The sequence below is a fragment of the Mirounga leonina genome, unplaced genomic scaffold, assembly GCF_011800145.1.
Source record: "Mirounga leonina isolate KUSES-001 unplaced genomic scaffold, KU_Mleo_1.0 Mir_418, whole genome shotgun sequence".
NCBI classification, from domain to species: Eukaryota; Metazoa; Chordata; class Mammalia; order Carnivora; family Phocidae; genus Mirounga; species Mirounga leonina.
The window spans coordinates 16,542,476-16,563,682 of NW_023270739.1; the positions used below are offsets into that span (position 1 = coordinate 16,542,476).

Below are 21,207 nucleotides of genomic sequence, written 5' to 3' on the forward strand. Positions count from 1 at the left end.
TCTCTCCCTCGTGCCCGCCCCAAACCTGTCATAAACAGAATGAACAGGGCTTCTCTTCCTTTGTCCTCGATGTCTGTGTTGTGAAAATCTTAGGCGTAATCGTTATTTCTCAAAGCACAGATGGCAGAACGCTTTTATTTTATATTTATTTTGCTCTGAACTTATTTTGGGGCATGCTCACGGGATCGAACCCGTCAACAACTACAATTTCACTTTGTGACGGAAATGCACAGACTAGAATCTAGCCCGAATTTAGCCAGAATCTGACAGAGGCCGGATTAAAATTCAGATCTCATAGCCCTCAGATGCCAACTCTCCATCGCCGCACACCTGGAATCAGGGTCGATGCTGTCATTATCCTCTTTGTTAATTTTGGGCCAACAGAATAAGTGAGGAGACTCCTAAAATGTTATTCAACTAAGACAAACTTTGATATCGCTAATTTTGAAATTTACCAATTTACTTACATGGTGTCTTTGGATTCAGAAGGTCTGACAGACTTATGTTTTAAAAGTCAGAAAACATCTAAATATGGTGCCCTCTGGAAGAAAACATACAGGGAAATCTGGGAAGCCATCAATGGAGGATCAGGTTATAAGAGCCTATGACTTTGAGAAAGAAGATAAAAAAGATCTGAGTGGTTCAGAGGAGGATGTTACTGAAGGTACAGTATATCTAATATTGTTGGGCAGTCACTATGTCCTGTAGTTCATTCGTCTGGGATGCACTACATTTTAGACTATAATAAAACTTTATTTGTAAAGCATTTTCATGTACTTCATGTGTCTCATTTGGAGTTCGAAAAGTTTACACAGCATCTCTTACCTTTATAGTCATTATTCTCCAGATGTCTGTTCCATAAATAAGTAAATAAACCTAACTATAGCATAAATATATATAATATGTAAAAATAAATAAAAACCTGGCTTACTATGACATTAACACAGGAAGGCTTGCAAAATTGTTGCTGTAAAATGGTCCTGGATCCTGGTTTAATTCCATCTAAACTGCAGAGCAAGTACTGTATTTATATCTGCTTTAAAAAGTTATGTTGGCACAAAAGCCTAAAAGTCCTCAAAATTAAGATATTATACCATTAAAAATTACTAAAATGGAATATTTAGTTTCAAAAATATTTTCTTTTTTATTGTCAATGCAGGGAAGACTCCAGTAATTGATAAGCATGGGAAGAAAAGGACTTCTGCAGCAATATTTGAAGATATGGGGTGATGTGCTCAAAATAATTTTTTCTGTTACATAAAGTCCTTTAAGAAAAGTCTACTTTGGTTGTCCAATGAGTATTGTTGTAAAATACATTGTATGTGTGATATTTCAATCTTTAATTAAAAATTTTTTAATGTAATTTCATAGGGGTGAAGTACAAAATATGCTGGAAAGATTTGGAGGTATGTTTTAGGAGATATTTGTTTTTTAAGATAATTATTTTAAACCATATAACACATAATCTGTGTAATAGGAAATGTTAATCAGTGGACTATAAGACTGTTACCTAATGCTTTGTCCTCATATATAAGATTTTGCCTAAGTATGTGTGATTCAGCTACATAGATTTCCTTAATCTCCAGTTGTCAATGTGAAGAGTAAGAATGGTATTAACAATGGTGAGGTAAGAATGGTGTTTTTATTTTATATATGTGTGAATTTAGAGAACTGTGCAATTTTAGAACAAAAATGGAAGGGGAATGTCTCTATCCCTATTTGTATGAACTTTCACAAACCCATGGACTAAGTGTTAAAAACACACATATCTTTATATATGTCAGTTTTTCATTTTCTCAATTTAGTTATTTTCTATGACATTCCTGTGTTCTTTTTTCTTTTTTTTTTTAAATTTTATTTATTTATTTGACAGAGAGAGACAGCGAGTGAGGGAACACAGGCAGGGGGAGTGGGGGAGGGAGAAGCAGGCTTCCCGCGGAGCAGGGAGCCTGATGCGGGGCTCGATCCCAGGCCCCCCGGATCATGACCTGAGCGGAAGGCAGACACTTAACGAGGTGCCCCACCTGCGTTCTTTTCTTGGGGGCAGTATAAATCGAACCCTTTAAAATACCTCTTTATTGTTATTTTTTACATTATTAAACTATGTAGTTTAGAAAGGTAACCCTGCTAGCTAGTAAGAAGTACATAATCAGATAAAAAGTTAATAAACCGAGGTGCCTGAGTGGCTCAGTCGTTAAGCGTCTGCCTTCGGCTCAGGTCATGATCCCAGGGTCCTGGGATCGAGCCTCGCATCAGGCTCCCTGCTCCGCGGGAAGCCTGCTTCTCTCTCTCCCACTCCCGCTGCTTGTGTTCCCTCTCTCACTGTGTCCTCTCTGTCAAATAAATAAATAAAATCTTAAAAAAAAAAAAAGTTAAACCTTAAATGATATATTTGATATTAGTTACATTAACTGTGTTAGGGGATAGTATTCTTTTTTTTAAAGATTTTATTTATTTATTTGAGAGAGAGAGCACACATGAGCCGGGGGAGGGGCAGAGGGAGAGGGAGAGAAGCAGACTCCCTGCCAAGCAGGGGGCCCAACACAATGTGATCTCCAAGACCTGGAGATTTTGACCTGAGGGAAACAGGGACACTAAACTGACTGAGCACCCAGGTGCCCCAGGGGATAGTATTCTTAAAAAAGAGTTAATAATTTGGCTCCTCTATATGGATTATTTATTCAGTCAAGTCTTTTTTGAAAGCTTTGCTCTATTTGGTGGCAGAAAAGTGTTTGTTTTATAATCTTCTAAATTTATCATAGGTGGATATTAGAAATAGAGTATTTGTATAGTAATACAAATCCATCATGATTACTGAAAAATAATTATTGATGGTAGATTCATAGGCATGTGTTTAGCAAAGCATTTTTTGAGGTATTAAAAATTTTATGAAATACAGTACTTATGGGTAAAAATGTCCTATAAAAAAAAGCTCCTGAAATCATTGTTATACACCTGATACTAATGTATAACATTGTGTGTCAACTATACTTCAGTAAGAAAAAAATTTTCTTTTAGTAAGTCCAGGAAAAAAAAGTTCCATATAAAAGTATTTAAAAAGGTTCTCGAATGAATTTATCAAGATATTTACTTAAGATGTTCCTACGCTTCGTTTCTATCTCTTTTGGTAAAAATTATATTTAAAAGTATCACGGAGTGTATTTTTTAAAAATAATTTTCGTATTTAACTGTTTTTATCCTTTTTGGATTCTTTTTAGATTTTTTATTTACTGTTGTGAGAGAGAGAGCACGAGGGGAGGAGAGGGTGGCAGGCAGAGGGAGAGGCAGACTCTCCGCTGAGCAGGGAGCTCTGATGCAGGACTCCATCCCAGGACCCTGGGATCATGACCTGAGCCCACAGTGGACACTTAATCAATTGAGCCACCCCTTTTTGGATTCTTTTTAAAAATAATTTTGTGTGTTTCATATGATGGGTTCTAGCAATAACTCATCTACATGAGTTCTTTCATTTGGAGAGTATTTTACAAATTTAGAAAAATTTAGCCTTTATTAGTGTTTTCTCATGAGGAAGTTAAAGGTCTGTCTTTGAGACTCCCTTTTCTTTTTTCATGGTTAGCTTTTTTTAATCATCTCTAAATTAAAAATTTCAGTTAGGAAAATCAAAATAGGGATACTAATAGCTGAAAGTTTTCTTAGGAAAAAAAACAAATAATCTTGCTTTTTAATATTATACCTACTTTAAGATTTAATTTAAATTTTTTCAAAATTTTATTTATTTGTCAGAGAAAGAGAGAGATTGAAAAAGAGAGAGAGAGAGTACAAGCAGGGGGAGCAGCAGGCAGAGGGAGAAGCAGACTTCCTGATGAGCAAGGAGCCCAATGCGGGACTTGATCCCAGGATCATGACCTGAACAGAAGGCAGAGGTTTAACCTACTGAACGACCCAGGCATCCCTAAGATTTATTTTTAAATGTCTTTCCAAAACAGTCGAACCAACTGTATCCCTATTTAATTTGAATGTGTGGGAACAAAATAATTTTCAACAAGTTTTAATGAATATTTATTTTTGATAAAGCTGACATTAACAAGGCTCTTCTTGCCAAGAGAAAAAGACTAGAATTGTATACAAAGGCTTCTCTCAAAACTAGTAACCAGAAAATTGAACATGTTTGGAAAACCCAACAAGAGCAAAGGTAAGGTCGTTGGTTTTTTTCACAGCCATGACATTTGTATCATTTCTTAGTATTCATTGCTGTAAATTATGAAAAATACTATCCTCTTCTATTTATCGGGGTCTCTAGTAAAATATATATTTGGCTTGATTTTTCTTTAAGTCTTTTTGTTCTATAACCTTCTTCATAGACTTGAGATATATTTCTTAGAAATCAATGCAGATTGTCTTTTTCTCCATTTAAATAACAACTGAATTTTTTACTCTAAAGGTTATTCATATTCATTCTAGAAATGCACCAACTGAATAAAAATTAAATGTCATATAAATTATTAGCCTTGTGATAGTTACCTGCTTAACAATGTAGAAAGATCAGTCTTATTGTAAATATTACATCTGTGTGTTTTAGCTGAATTGACTTAATTGTTCTTTTTTACAAAATCATTGTTGTACCAAAGTGGGGAAAAATTAAGTGGAATATTTGTTTGGAAATCTTACATGATAAACATAATAACTTCATTGAATCTATCATATCGGAACCTATATTTGGTTGGAAAAAATAAAAATCTGCTTGGAGATGAAATGGACTTTTCTGGAAAAATTACATATATAATAAAACGTCCATAGTTTTTAGGAACTAAAGCATGTGAGAGGGCTTTTCTGTTAGCTGGTTAGGAAAAGAAATACTTCCCAAATCAGCATAAATCATAATTTTACATTTTGGTTTCATATTTGAAAATTTAAGATGTCATTATTTCCTTCTTTAGTATTTATAAAGTATGTCAAATAAATTTTGTTTTGAATGTTTTGGTATACAATATGAAAATATTCATTTTTGCGTTTTACAGGCAGAAGCTTAACCAAGAATATTCTCAGCAGTTTCTGACTTTGTTTCAGCAATGGGATATAGATATGCAGAAAGCTGAGGAACAAGAAGAAAAACTAGCTGTTAGTATCACGCTTAATTTTATAATCAGTTATAACCAAGTGTCAAGTAGGAATGGAGAGCCTAGCTGTGTAGTAGATCTGTGACACTCAGCTAGGTTCCATTTCCCATGCTGGCTATGTGTTTTGGTCCTGCTGAATGGTAAACCAGAGAATTACAAGCACATACCGTACTTACAAAAGCTGTTGGCCTTTGCTTCCTATGTTGGTTGTGATTCTTGCAGTTCCCAGTGACAGAAATTATCGAAGTACAAAAGAAGGGTTATTAGTTTATATAAAAGAAGTCCAGGGGTAGTTTAGCTTCAGGCATAGCTGGATGGGTATAAGAAAGAATTGCTTATATAGTGTCATTTGGGCACTGTCTCCAGTTTTTTTTTTTTTTTTAAAGATTTTATTTAATTTTTTGAAGATTTATTTATTTGTCAGAGAGAGAGAGTGCACAAGCGGGGGGAACAGCAGGCAAAGAGAGCAGCAGGCAGAGGAAGAAGCAGGCAAGACTTGATCCCAGGACCCTGGGATCATGACCCGAGCTGAAGGCAGATGCTTAACCAACTGGGCCACCCAGGTGTCCCTCTGTCTCCAATTCTTAATAGGCTCTTTCAGTGTGGTAAGCAAGATAGCTTCTTGCAATTTAAACTTACTACTACAAGTTTAGTAACCCCAGTCGACTGGGTTTTTCTCAATAACTAGCAGAAAGATAGTTTTGCTCGATAACTGGCAGAAAGAAAAGTCCTGTGGAGGAATATCACTGATCTAGTTTGGATCATTTGCCCATTCCTGAACCAGTCATTATGGCAAAGCATGGTTTACTTTTAATGGCCAGACTTGTGTTACATGCCCATTTCTATGGGAGATGGGAGTGAGCACCACCCATATATTATGTAACTACATTTTAGCTATCCTTTTATTTCATTCTTCCATTTATAAAATTATCACACATTTCTTATTTAAGATCTCAGGTACTATTCATATTAAATAATTTTAGGGCTTGGTTGGGCAGCTCAGTTTTGGAAATGTTAATATGAAACATCCAAGAGAATGTGTTGAGTAGGCCATTGGTATAGGAGTCTATAGAGTTCTGAAAAGAGATGAGTTGAACATACAAAGTTGGAAATTCTCAACATAAAGACAGCATTTAAGCCGTGAGATTGGATGAGATCACCAAGGGAGTGATTGTAAATGTAAAAGGGAGGTCTAAGAACTGAGTTCTGGAATAAGTACTTCAGTGTTTAGAGTTCAAGAAGATGAGAGAACCAGTAAAAGAGACTGAGAATGAGTGACCTAATAGGAAAAAAATGACTCCAAGTGAAGTCAAGAAAGCCTTTTAAGAGGGAGAGAGGATTAACTTTGTTATATGCTGCAATGGGTGAAATAGGGTGGATTTGGCAATGTCAAGGTTGTTGGCGTTCTTGATCAGAATGATTTTGGTAGAAAAGGGAGTGCAAAAACTTGATTAGAATGAGTATAAGAGAGAATAGGAAAGAAAGAAATAGGGTGGTGGCCTGAGTAGAAGAGGAATAGTGTGTGGTTTTTGTTTAAGAATGTAGAAAGAACATGTTTGTGTGCTAATAAGAATAATTTTGAGGGAAAAATAAAAAGTAATGGAAAGAGGAGGACAGTTGTTGAATTCTTAGAATGGTTGGAACATATGAAGAAATTGGTGATAGCAGAGAACAAGGATAGTTCATCCTTAAAAACAGGGAAGAAGGTAGAGTATGTGAGCACAGATGTAGGTACGTAGGTAGAAATGGTGATGAAGATTCAACGTTCTCTTTGGATTACTTGTGTTTCTTTAGTGAAATAATTAAGGTCCTTGGATGATAGAAAAAACATGTTGCCTTTTGAGGTCAAATGAGAAGGTATAAAATACTTTCTTGAGTGGATCAGTGAATGGACTAGAGAAATATAATTTCCAAGCAGCATTAAGGATCGAAGTTAGGCTTGTGATCACAGTGATTACAATTTAGAGTGAGACATAGCAGCGTAATTGTGGGCTTTTCTCCAGTCATGATCAGCTGCAGGGATGTAGGCAGAGTAGCTGGAGTTGAATTTTCCAGGATTGGGGTTTAGCCAAACAAGTGTGACAGAGTAAGAATAGGGCAGGATATATATATATGAAAGGAGTAATTATGATTGACCATAGAATTTAAGCTGGGAAGAAAGTGAGGACATGGGAATAGGGATAGGGGACAGTGAAAACTAGGTATAGGATGAGTAGATTTTAGGTATTGATAGAGATTATTGAGTTGCAATACTAAGAGCGAGTCAGAATGGTAGGCAGGTAGTGGTTGAATAGTGGGCTGTTTGGAGAAACAGCATGAATAATGAGTGGTTAGACCTGGATTCTGGAAACATACTCTTTGCAATCACATCCTGGTATGCCCGAATGCTAGATGTGAAACTGGAAAAATTATCTTTATGTCTCAGTTTCCTTATCTATGAAAGGGGAATAATAATACCTGTCTCATAGAGTTGAGGATTAAATGCGTTCTGGGGATTAAATGCGTTCATACATAATATGTTTATTTAAAAAGAATTCAGGGGCGCCTGGGTGGCTCAGTCGTTAAGCGTCTGCCTTCGGCTCAGGTCATGATCCCAGAGTCCTGGGATCGAGCCCCACATCGGGCTCCCTGCTCCGTGGGAAGCCTGCTTCTCCCTCTCCCACTCCCCCTGCTTGTGTTCCTTCTCTCACTTTGTCTCTGTCAAATAAATAAAATCTTAAAAATAAATTAAAAAAATTCAGGTGGTGTCTAACAGAGTTGACATTTTCTATTGTTAATACTATGTAGAAGTTGTAGTTATTGGCAATGACAAAATCTAGGATATGAGCATGTTTGTGAATGGCTAAAGTAGGGTGGGGGACAAAACCATTGGTGGAAAGTAGGCCAAGAAACTGAAAGATCAGCATCATTGGAAGGATCATACATGTTGATACAGAAAGCACCAAGAATTAAAACATATTTCGAGTATTGTTGGGGTGCCTCAGTGGCTCAGGTAAGCGTCCAACTCTTTTTTTTTTTTTTTAAGTTTTTATTTATTTGTCAGAGAGTGAGTGAGCAAGCACGAGCAGGGAAAGATGCAGGCAGAGGGAGAAGCAGGCTCCCTGCTGAGCAAGGAGCCCGCTGCTGGAGTCGATGTGGGACTTGATCTCAGGACCCTGGGATCATGACCTGAGCTGAAGGCAGATGCTTAACCAACTGAGCCACCCAGGGGTCCCTAAGTATCTGACTCTTGATTTCAGGGTTGTGAGTTTAAGCCCTGTGTTGGGCTCCACATTGGGCATGGAGCCTACATTAAAAAACAAAAACAAAACTATTTTGAGTATTGTTAAGTGTTCGTACTAAAAGACTGGTAGGATTATTATTGTTGTATATTAGTGATTAACTTGGTCATAATAGTTAAAACTGTTGATTTAAAAACCATTCCTTTTTAAGTTCAATGTAGAATTATTTTTTACTAAATTTTAAATTTTACCCAAATTGTTAAATTTTCTTCTTTTACATTTTTAGAACATGTTTCGACAGCAACAAAAGGTTTTTCAACAATCTAGAATTGTTCAGAGCCAGAGACTGAAAACAATTAGACAGTTATATGAGCAGTTCATAAAGGTCTGTTGTATTTGGTTATGTAATACATTCTTATATAACATTATATTTGGAAGTAGAAGAAAATTTTTTCCTTCTAAGTTTAAGGGAAAAAACATTTTGCTTATTATATATTTTAAATTCTTAACTACTTTCCATTTTGATTTAAGTGTTAAATATATTTTTACTTTATGATTCTAATGTTTTTGTGGGGATTCTTCCAAAACAGGAAATGGTAAATTGGGAATTTTATTTAAATGTATATAATGTGCATAAAATTCATACTTTAATAGTTCTGTCTTAACTGAAAATAGAAAGTCTGTGAGTCATTTCTAGGTAGTCTTTTACTTGTCTTTGTATCTCCAGTGTTTGCTAAATAGAAAATACCCAATTGAAAATGAGGAATATTTTTTATTTTCTAATGTAATATATATGTATTTTATGGCATATTTCCTTTTAGGATTATTACAGTGACTAAAAATGGCTTTATATGCCATCTTATAATAAGAGATGGCCCAGACTTATAATAGAATGAAAAAGCCAGAGGATTAAAAAGTTGTGGATTGAGAATTATCTGACACATATGCATATTAGTGAATTGTGGTTTTTGGCATTGACGTCTTACACAGATATATATTTATTTTTTAGTAACTGTTTATAGGAGTTCATTGGAATCCTGCACATACTTTTTTTTTTTGATGTGGGGATTCTTTTAGATAATCTTGTTCAAATGTTAAAATGTCACCCTTTTAAAGGAATCAGGATGCTCTGAGTAAACTAGTAGTTTTAAACCAATTATTTTTAAAGAACCTTAGTATGTATGTATACCAGAGTTACTTCAAGTGTTTCCAATCAGCTTGCTCTAATGCTCCCTAAAAACCATTTAATTAGTGTGAAGATTGATAAGTACTAAAAAAGATTTCTTCTAAATCTTATCACTAAATGTTACCACTTAGGCTAGGAACTTTAGTATTATATTTGACTTCTACATCTCCCTTATTCTTCATATCCAGTTATTAGTAGGTCCTGTAATTTTTACTTCTGCAGTGGTTCCTTTTTTTAGTTCCCAGAGCTATTATCCTAGTTTACAGCCGCATCATTCTTTGCTTGTACTATTAAACCTCAACTGATTTTTTTCTATTCTCTAAACTACCCTTCATAGGTCGGTCATATTATCTTAACTCCTGAAAAAATCAAGTTACTCATTTTCAGTTCTTAGGTATTCAGGTACCCTCCCATAATGTGATTCTTTCTCTCTCTATGCTTCAATTGTTAACATTTGTCCTGTAACTCCCACCCCTCCAGATAATTGCCTTCTCTAAATCTCTAAACTCACTGATTGTGTACTTCCATGCTTTTACTTATGCTCTTGCTCTAAAATACTTTTTCTTTCTCTATTGAAATCTTACGCTTTTGCCAACTAAATTGGAATCAATCCCTATTCTCTACTATGTAGTCACAACAAGTTGCATTTCCATTCCTACTATAAAATTTTGCATTATTTCTGTTTACATATTTCTTACTGGAATAAGGGAGTGATCATGTATTAATATTTTTTAATTTCTCCACAACACTTAATATAATACTTTTTATATAGTAGGATCACTATTTGTTAGATGAATAATATTTATAACCTAATTTTTCATAAATTGAAAAAAGAGTTATATTACAGATCATTTTATTCCTTCTTATGAATTCACATCACATTGACGATTAGTCATAATAATAACTACCTGATACTTAGAAAGCTTATTAGAAATTTTAAAAATTACAGTATTTTTTTTGGTTCTATTTTGACCTTAGCAGCTCATTAACCCATTATTTTGAGCAAAATACACTACTCTTATACCTCCTATAATATTTGATCCATGTCTGATGCTTTTATTCCTTGAATGGGTATTTTGGTTTCCACTATTACTTACAATATTTTAATTTGGAATAAAAAATGTACATTATTTGAATATTAAAAAGTTCCTACTTCTGAAAATTAATTCTACAAGTTTAGAATCTGAGATAAAAAGTGGTAGTTTGTAACTGAACTAGCCTTTTGTGTTTTAGAGTATGGAGGACTTGGAGAAGAATCATGATAATCTACTTACTGGTGCACAAAATGAACTTAGAAAAGAAATGGCTATGTTGCAAAAAAAAATTATGATGGAAACTGTAAGTCATTATATTTTAAATTGAAAAAAATGAGTAATGCAAGCATTGAAATATTTTATTTGCTGAAATATGTATAACACTTATCTAAAAATTAAACAAATGTTTAATATTTCCTTTCATTTAACAGCAGCAGCAAGAGATGGCAAGTGTTCGAAAGTCTCTTCAATCCATGTTATTCTGATGACTCTTTGAAGGAAGAACTTGAACCTAAGTAATATGATACAATTATAACATTAGCTATGAGGCATTTAATTCTTTTAAGAGTGGTTTAAAATTTCTAGTTTAAAATAATACATCGTGTTGTTAGCTTAAGTGCAAGAACCCTCCTTCTTTTAACCTTCACATAAAGCTGAACAGTTATGTGAGTAGTAGCAATTCCTAAATTATATATACCAAGCTTCCAGCTCTTTAATAGTTAATAATGAATTTTTCTCTTTAATACTTTATGTCAATTAACTTTTAGCAATAAAGGTGATTTAATTTCAGGTTTTGGCTTCTTTAGTATATTTGTATTAGTCCCAAAGGGACTATAGAAGGTTACATTGTTCTTCTTTGAGAAAAAATATACAAAATATATGTTATATGTACATTCTACTGTATATACTTAAGTTACACAGCCAATTCTAACGAAAGTACAATTTCAAAAGAAAATTTATTCTATTACTTATATAATTTATTAAAAACCCAAGTTTGTGTTCTGAAATAAATTAAACTACTAAAAACCATTAAGAAAACCAAACAAGATATATAAGTATCAGTTTTAAGACATGGATTTGTGACTATGTCATTTCCACAAAGACCTCAGAATGCCGTTTAATTGGGCTTGGTCCACAATTAAATGACACATGCCCTTAGTAATGATTAAAAGCATATCATTAACATACCTAATTACTTATGGTTTAAATACTTGACATCTGTCTTTAAATTACCTAGAAAATATTTTGTTTTTCAGTTTTAATATTCAGTAAATATATGGAAGTTTGATTACATTCATTTCCAAACTTGAACAGTTAACTTTATACCTTGTCACTAAAAATCTGCATTTTTTAAACATAGAATAACATATGAAACACTAGATTTAATAAATATTAAATCGTTTCAGCATTTGTTTGAAATATGTCAGCTAAACTTATTATTTTTTGCTGAAATTGCTTTCGTTGAATCATTCAAAACAAAAATATCCCCATTAGGAGGAGAGGATTGGTTTTCTCCTGTTTTTTCATGTTTTAAATTCTAATTTTTGCCCCTATAACCCACCTTTACCTTAGTTTTAAGGTTTTCCAAGTTTTATTTTTTATTTATTTATTTTTAAGATTTTATTTATTTGACAGAGCGACAGCAAGAGACAGAACACAAGCAGGGGGAGTGGGAGAGGGAGAAGCAGGCTTCCCACTGAGCAGGGACCGTGGGATCATGACCTGAGCCGAAGGCAGACGCTTAATGACTGAGCCACCCAGGCGCCCAGATTTTCCAAGTTTTAAAAAGCAAGTCCATACTGTTTCTCTTTTTTTTAAATATGACAACTTATATAGGAAGAAATTAACGATTATCTGACATTAAGGAGCCAGTTCCTAAATTTTGTAAAGGACTTCTTTAAAGCCAAAGTTTATGTTGGAATATAAATCTTAAGTACCATTCAAACACTTGAAAAATTCCTATCTGAGTTTGAGTTAAAGTTAGAAGCAAAATAAGTACTCCAGAGTGGTTTCTGTGTACTTAATTCACATATTTTTTCCTTTCAAGGAATATCAACTTCCACTATTTTTTCAATATGCCTTTTTATTGCTTAAGATATAGTATGTGTTCATTACTTTTTTTTTTTTTTGATTATTTCATCATATGGCTTATGGTCTACAGAACTGTTAGACAAAATTAAAAATAAGGTAAGATGGGGAGTCTGAGTCACAAAGATCCTTATAATAGTTCCAATATTCATAATGAGCAACCTAAATACTTTTAAGTGAGTGGAAAGATAAGAATCAGTACATAATGTATTTGGTGATGGGATGACTGACATTTATATTATCCCCCTTTCCTCATGAATCGTCTTTTTGAGGTAACTTTAGCTGATAGTCTAAAGGGAAGATATTTTTTCCATGTTGTCATTAAATTACTAATTTTCTTTTTAAAGATATTTGAGAGAGTGAGTGAGCGAGAGAGCACAAGGTGGGGGGGGTAGGGGGAGAAAGAATAGGCAGAGAGGGAGAGGCAGGCTCCCTGCTGAGCAGGGAGCCTGAAAACCTGGGCTGATCCCAGGACTCTGGGATCATGACCTGAGTGGAAGCAGACACTTAACTGACTGAGCCACCCAGGCACCCCATAAATTACTAATTTTCTTACAACAACTTTGCTTTAGCTACTTTTTTATGTTTCATAAAAGGGGATCTTTAATGTCTTTTTTTGTGACAATGAAACTTTAACTTAGAATATCAAGGAATGGGGGCGCCTGGGTGGCTCAGTCGTTAAGCGTCTGCCTTCGGCTCAGGTCATGATCCCAGGATCCTGGGATCGAGCCCCACATCGGGCTCCCTGCTCAGTGGGAAGCCTGCTTCTCCCTCTCCCACTCCCGCTGCTTGTGTTCCCTCTCTCGCTGTATCTCTCTGTCAAATAAATAAAATCTTAAAAAAAAAAAAAAAAGAATATCAAGGAATGATGTATCAAGATTCATTTGTTTTTCTGAACTGGTAAGACAAATTCCTTTTACTAAACATAAATTATAGAAAATTCCAATAGCCCCTTAAAATTCTAGTTGCAAACAAGTATTTCCTTTTATATGATAATAATTAACATAACTTGAAAAATGGCTAATTAAAAAACACCATTTCTTATAACATCATTTGACACAGTAATTACAGTATTACAATCCTGCACTTACAGTATTACAATACTGCACTTACGCAGTATTATGAACTCACTTGTCAATTTTTTGCAATTGAAGTAAGCCTCACCCTTAAGATGGCTAAAATCCTTTAAAGCCCTGAATTTTTATGTAATCCTTTAACAATGAAAACCCCGAGTATCTGATAAAGATTTTTGAGACAAAGAGACTGATCTTTACAACTATAGAGGTTTACTTTCTTGTCCTCAGAAAATTGAAATTTCTTCCTTTGATTTTGTTTTTAACTAATTTATAGACTGTAATACTCTGATAATACCTGTGATCAAAATTTTGATACGCAATGAGGGCTTCACAACTGAAATAAACATAATGGAATCTATAGGACTTAATGTTTTATATTCAAATATAACCTTATATATTGTATACTAGCCTCCTGCAAAGGAGAATTTCCTTCACTCATAGGTTCCCCTAACTGCTTCTCCTCTTTTCCTTGGGCTATTAGTCAATATGCTTGTGAACCTGTTCAGGTGCTTCATGATATGAAGTCTTGAAGATATTTAGATGAAGGTGTCTTGAAATTTGCAGGCACAAAGCACTAAAGTACATCATCATATCAAATGAAGAAATGACCTTTGGAAGCAAAAAAAATAATATGAAATGTATTACGGTCTATCTTTTCTGAAGCAGCAGATATTTTTCTGTTCCCACCCTTCCCACCCCCTCAGATCTCAAACCTTAACCTAAAATTCTTCAACGAAAATATTACATTTTAGAGTACTTTCATATATTTCATATTTGGACCTCACTAAAATCCTCTGGAACATGCAAGGTATTTCACAGATATGATCTGAGGCTCAGAGTGGTAAAAGTCCTAGACAAAAATACAAAAGCTGGAAGGTAACATAATTGGTCTTCTGACTCCACATTCTTTAAATTTTCTGCTATGCAACAAAGCCATAAATTTTCTATTAGAAGAGCTACCAGTCACTATTAATAAAATCATTCCATCATATACATTTCTTTTTCCTTTGAGATAGTTGTAAGAAAGTAAAGGCCTGGAAAAGACACCTTAGTTGAGGAGAGGCAAATACAAAATTGTGTTGAATATAAAATTAAGGAGGAAAGCACACTCTAAAAAGTTTACCAAAGACCAGGAGCAAATGCTTCCTTTCAGAGAGGGAGGCTCACAGCTCTGTCAGTGGAGAGGGAATTCTCACCCATTAGGGGAAAATCTCCCCCATATCATTTACTCGAAAAGCTCTATCTGACCCTTTTCTCTCTGAAGTAAGAAGCTTTTCTGTAAGGATGCTAAATGGCACATTATATTTTGTTTGGTCCACATAAGTGTTTTATATTGTTTTAAATTGTGGTCCACATACTGTTTTAGAGAAAAATGCAATTCACTTTCCTCACCATAATCTCTACCACTGGCATAAACCAGGCCAACTCACTCACTACAAAATAGGTGCTTGAATTTTTAACACCTGGTTTTTAAATTATGTTAAACAATTCCATTTGGTAATACATATGCAAGCTTAGTAAAAGAAACCCTACATTGAATTTTCAGACATTTTGAATAATCACCCCCTATTTCTTAAATTTAGGTTGTTTTGGAGCCCTAAAAATATGTACACTGGATAGGAAATTATTCTGATTTTCAAACACTTTTTATTTTATTTTATTTTTTTAAGATTTATTTATTTATTTATTTGAGAGAGAGAGAGAGAACAAGTAGGCAGAGAGACAGGCAGAGGGAGCAGGGAGCCCGATGCGGGGCTTGATCCCAGGATCCTGGGATCATGACCTGAGCCGAAGGCAGCCGCTTAACTGACTGAGCCACCCAGGTGCCCCCAAACACTTTTTAGACTATTGCCTGAAAAAATTCCAAGGATTAAGATTTACATCTCACCACCATTTGAAGAATGGAAGACTTTTGAATAGGCCATGGATGGATATTAAGCTATTTACTCCAGAGACAAAAATTCTATAGAACCTAGTATAAAGAATCATCAAATGTACTCCTGGTCTGTGCACAGAACAGGTATATTTTAGTGCCTAAGTCTATATTTAGTGCCTACAAATAGGGTAGATTATTCAAATTATCAAGAGATTCACTGAAGGATTTCTTTTAGCACACTTTAATAGGTGTTTATGTATCACTAACAATTAGGTGAAAGCCACTGAGGTCCAAAGGTAAGGGAAAACAGAGCAAAGTTGTTCAGAACCACCATTAATTGAAGACCATAATAATGTCTCAATAAAATAAAAAACTGAATAATGCTCCCTTTATCCATGTTTGTAATTAAGGTGTTACCAACAGTGATTTTCTTTTCCTCAGATGGCTAGGGCTCTCTTAAGCACATAATTTTGTGTTTTATAATAATTTTGAATAGAAACTAATATATGTATTATCTGTACCACTTTCTTAAGCAGGACATAGTCAATGAGAATTTAACCTTTGCTTGATGAGTCATCATTATTGATGTAAGTTATACACTGTCCTCAAGAGCCAAACAGATATATCAGGTTGCTTACTTCTAACACAAAATGGTCCCAGAATCCTGTACTTGGTAGTATTGTCTTTTCTGTTTCGTTTCTTCAATATTAGCTGACAGTTCTTGATGCAATAAATGCCCACATGTTCTAACACTAATTCCATCTAATATACCTGTTCCCTGCTATAAGCTCGGAATAATTCTAACAAGCTTGATTAAGTAAAAGTCAGACACCTAATAAGTATTTGCAGTTCTCTGGGCAGAGTGAAGTGATTTTTGACATCTTTGTATTGTTTTCGGTGAGGGAGAAAGATATATTTTTAAGGTACACAATGGGGTTTTTAAGGATTTAAGTTGTTGGAAGCCTGATGCCCAGATAATCTGGGCCATTTCTACACACACACACACACACAATTCAGGGCTTAAAAGGAGTTAATTTTAAATATTCAGAAACATTTACAGTATAGACTAGATAGTAAGACTATCTGCCTTCTCACTGAAATGACTCTTAAGCATAGGGTTATCTGACATCTATTAAAAATAAATAAAAATCTTAGCAGGAAAGAACTTACCATTGCTATCCAAAGAACAACATATTCGTCTATAAAATTATCAAAGTACTGGTCTAAAAATAAAAGACCTGGGCCAAAAAAGACAGTGTCTTGAAGATACAGTTCACTTTTGGTCATGTGAGCTATCTATAAAAAAGTAAACAAAATAATTTCACTATTAAATTTTAAATATTTTAGCTTTTATTTTTCAGGAAAGAATTATAACTTTAATTCACTATTAAGACAAAGATAAAGAGACCATTTATCTGGATTTAATATGGAAATACTAATTCTAAAACTTCTCAAATTCATGACTGGGTAGCTCATTAAAGTTCCTGATATTTCAATTCCTTGATATCAGAAAGTTATAGTTGATAATTGTAACTAAACAGATAATTAAAAGAACTTAGCATACAGAAAGGAAACTATCTCCCTGAATATAACATTAACACATTCACAGTTTTACTTGGAGCAGAAATAGCTAACTATTATAATGATAACACCATTAAAAACCTACCCATTGTATGAAATAGTTTCCAGACTTGTATTTGAGGACCAAGTACATTATTTATACCATGAAATATAAATAAAAGAATTTCTTACCACCAATTTTTGTGAAACTTTAGCAAAGACACATCCAAACATAAGGGTATAAAGACAAGGATGCTTTTCAAACACATTAGTTGCTGACTTTTTACAGATCATTATTGCCAATATAATAATTATTCCTATGTGGAGTCCAGGTGACAAGACACTAGTGCCCTAAGGGATAAATCAGAAAATCAGCATCATATTTTAACATTGCATTTATCACAGTGCAAACATTTTCTGAACATCTATTTTGTTAGGAACTAGACACCTAAAGAAGAATATAATGGAGTATATGGACTAAAGGAGTATATAGACCTTAACTGTCTTCAAACTTCCACAAAACCCTAGGGTTACACAGAGGTAATACAGTGCCACAGATGTGTGATTTCAATTTTATATATACACACATTTTAAACTACCACTAAAAAATATGATTTATTCTACACCAAATTTTACTGTGCTGAAGGCCATCAACATTTGATTGCCAAGTTAACATATTTTGTGCAAATATTGAAGTAAAGCTTAACCTGCCAATTTTATTTTATTTTTTAAAATTTTATTTTTAACTAATCTCTACACCTAACGTGGGGCTTGAACTTATACCCCGAGATCAAGAGTCACATGCTCTATCGACTGACCCAGCCAGGCACCCCAAACTGCCAATCTTACAAAATAACCCCTGATAGGAAAAGTTTAATTCTGCCCCAGTCTCTCTATATACCAACACCCCCTACCTTTGCCTTTTTTTGTGTTTAGACTGCAAAAGCTCTCTTGTGTAACACTGTAAATCCAACCCATTACATTTTTATCTATGTGAATCAGGATTTTCTCACTACTGCTTATCCTAAACAAAATATTGAAATAAATTTGGTATTAAGGTTTACTAAATCTGTAACTACCAATTTAAATATATTCATTAAAACAGCATTATTCTTGTTTATTGTTTACATAAGTTAGAATTTACTAAAAAATTACAGTAATATTATAAATACTATAAATACTATTATTCAAATTGCATAATAAAGTATGTATACTACATATATAGTATACATATGTATATAATACACATAATAAAATGTACATATGTATATAATATGTATGTTAATAAGTTATAAAAATTTAGACTAATGTGCTCTTATCTATATTATGGTTTTGTAGATTTTATTCAAGAAAATCTGCTTCTGGGGCTCCTGGGTGGCTCAGTCGGTTTATCGTCTGCCTTTGGCTCAGGTCATGGTCCTGGGGTTCTGGAATGGAGCCCCACATCAGGCTCCCTGCTCAGCAGGGAGTCTGCTTCTCCCTCTCTCTCTGCCTCTCTCCCCTGCTTGTGTTCTTTCTCGCTCTCTCTCTCTCAAGTAAATAAAATCTTAAAAAAAAAATCTGCTAAAAACATTGGAAAATCACCAGTTTAAGAGTTAAAAATCAATCACTTCTTAGCCATAGTGTTTGATTTTTTTGTCTTCCTTCAAACAATTATCAATTATTTCTTTCTTTTTTTTTTAAAGATTTTATTTATTTTTTAGAGAGCGAGCGAGAGAGAAACAGCATGAGAGGGGAGAGGGTCAGAGGGAGAAGCAGGCTCCCCGCTGAGCCGGGAGCCCGATGTGGGGCTCGATCCCAGGACCCTGGGATCATGACCTGAGCCGAAGGCAGACGCTTAACCTTCTGAGCCACCCAGGCGCCCAATTATCAATTATTTCTTAATAAAATATTCTTTAAAGTGGACACTGATCCTCACTAAATCTTCATCTCTTTATTAAAATTCATGTTCCAGGTAGCACTCTAGTTTATCATCCATGGTCAAGCAACAAGTGTTCCTAAGTACCTCATGCATAGTACTGTACTGAGGTCAACTGACAAAACACCTCAGAAAATGACTAATTTTTCCACCTATATCAGGGCTTCTGTATCTAAGTAAGTTTTACACTTTGCTTTAGAATTATGTATATAAAATGTATTCAGAAAGACTGATAATTTATGAATTACGTGGATTCCTTTGAAACTGTCTTGAGAGCCAATTTATGTCATTTAAGAGAACGAGGGGTGCCTGGGTGGCTCAGTCGTTAAAACTTTTTAAAATACTTTTTGTATTATGTGCCTAAAAAGAAAGACATCCGGTTCCCTTCCCCATTCTTGGAACATTGGCATATTTTTAGTATCTCTGTATCTGATAATAATAAAACTTGTAATAAAATTAATACTAAATGATAATGAAATTAATATCTTACTGCTATTGTGGATCCATTCTTGCCAACACCACCATGGAGGATGACATGGAAATAATTTGAACAGGAAAATATTGCTCCACCTACTACTCCAAGAACTGGAAAGATCTTCAATTTTATTTCTAGAATGGGTATCTTTAGGGGTAGAGGAAAGAAACAAATCATTAAGAAAATAGAATTTCTTTTCCTATTAAATAGTAAAGAAACATTATGATATGGCCCTGTATGATAAGCTATTCTTTTTCTTATAATCAAACCTTAACTCCTGGATGTAGCCTATAGCGGTAAATTTTCTTTTAATGGTTTTATTCATTAAGTGAAAAATGAATCCACCAAATTCAGAGAAGTCTACTTACATAACTGTGATGAAATATTTAATCTCACAAGCCCTCATCTGACTTAAACATGAAAAAGGATAGTTCACTTGAATTTAGTACCTCTAAAAGGCAGCATCACAGGAAAAGTTAGACACCATGATCTGCATCATGAATGTGACAAATATCACAATGTGTGTGCATGCAAGAATTTTGTGCAGTTAATATCCAGGATAAATCTCTAGCAGTATATTTACCTGTTGGTCAATTTGCTGTTCAAGAAAACCTCCAAAGGCAGCAAAGGATTTAAAAAACAGTAACAATAAATTGCCAAAAGCTATAGGCCAATGTGTTTTGAAAACAGACTTCAAAATATTGTACCAACATTTGTGGAAACTACAGATTAACAAATATAGAAAATCTACATCTAAATAAGTATTATTTTTGGTAAGAATACGCAGGTGTGCTTTCTTCCTATGGTATTGCCAAAACACTGAATGAAATGATTTTAAGATTAAATTAAATTCTTCCCCATTATAATTAATTCAATTAAATTTAAGACAACCACATCTGACTTAATAACCTAACTGCCTCTAGGTCAACATTCACCTTTTTAAAGGAACCAGCTGAGCAGCTAACATACATCACATCCCTCTAGTATATTTTAGAGGCCTACAGTAGCATATCTTTGATTCTGTTATTCTTCCAGGATGAGAAGGAATATGAATGGCTCAGGAAATGTACCACTACTTAAAAATATGCTCCAAGTCTGAGCCAGTGATATGAACTATAATTGGCAATTCTGAAACTAATGCCACAGAGAAATTTTACTATTTTTTAATAGACTTAATCTTTAGAGCAATTTTAGATTCATGACAAAATTGTATGGAAAATACAGAGTCCCCATATACTCCCTACTTCCATCCCCAATGTCTCCCCCACTATCAACATTTCCCACCAGAGTGTTAAATTTGTTATAATATATGAACCCACACCAATACATCATTATCACCCAAAAGCCATAGTTTATATTACAGTTTACTCTTGGTGATATCTACATTCTATGAGTTTGAACAAATGCATAATGACAAGTATCCACCATTATAGTATCATACAGAATAATTTCACTGCCCCAAAAATTTCCTGGGCTTTGTCTATTATCCTTCCTTCCCCCATAACCTCTGGAAACTTCTGATCTTTTCACTGTCTCCATTATTTTGCCTTTTCCAGAATGTCATATAGTTGGAATCATACAATATATAGCCACCTTTTCAGATTGGTTTCTTTCACTACATAATATGCATTTAAGGTCTCTCCATGTCTTTTCATGTCTTGATAGTGCTTCCTTTTTAACACTGAATAATATTCC

At 34.1% G+C, this 21,207-nt stretch overlaps 2 protein-coding genes across 3 annotated transcripts in view; one reads left to right on the forward strand and one right to left on the reverse strand.

The window, feature by feature from the left end:
- Window positions 1-531: 531 nt before the first annotated feature.
- On the forward strand, window positions 532-11,004 carry SYCP3 (synaptonemal complex protein 3). Its single transcript, XM_034987732.1, has 8 exons — window positions 532-664; window positions 1,160-1,226; window positions 1,372-1,406; window positions 4,036-4,153; window positions 4,980-5,079; window positions 8,586-8,684; window positions 10,719-10,823; window positions 10,951-11,004. The coding sequence occupies exons 1-8, from the start codon at window positions 532-534 to the stop codon at window positions 11,002-11,004; spliced, it is 711 nt and encodes a 236-aa protein (XP_034843623.1).
- CHPT1 (choline phosphotransferase 1) overlaps window positions 10,861-21,207 on the reverse strand; it is a 31,134-nt gene continuing 20,787 nt past the window's right edge. The window contains exons 5-9 of one of the 2 annotated variants that reach the window (XM_034987731.1): window positions 19,528-19,659; window positions 17,312-17,470; window positions 16,730-16,855; window positions 14,182-14,292; window positions 10,861-11,030 (exon numbers count right to left, since the gene is read on the reverse strand). In XM_034987731.1, coding sequence (XP_034843622.1) covers window positions 10,986-11,030; window positions 14,182-14,292; window positions 16,730-16,855; window positions 17,312-17,470; window positions 19,528-19,659 — 573 coding nt within the window. In that variant the 3' untranslated portion in view covers window positions 10,861-10,985. Of the gene's footprint in view, window positions 11,031-14,092; window positions 14,293-16,729; window positions 16,856-17,311; window positions 17,471-19,527; window positions 19,660-21,207 lie in introns of both variants that reach the window. The other variant, XR_004676092.1, reaches the window with a different exon arrangement.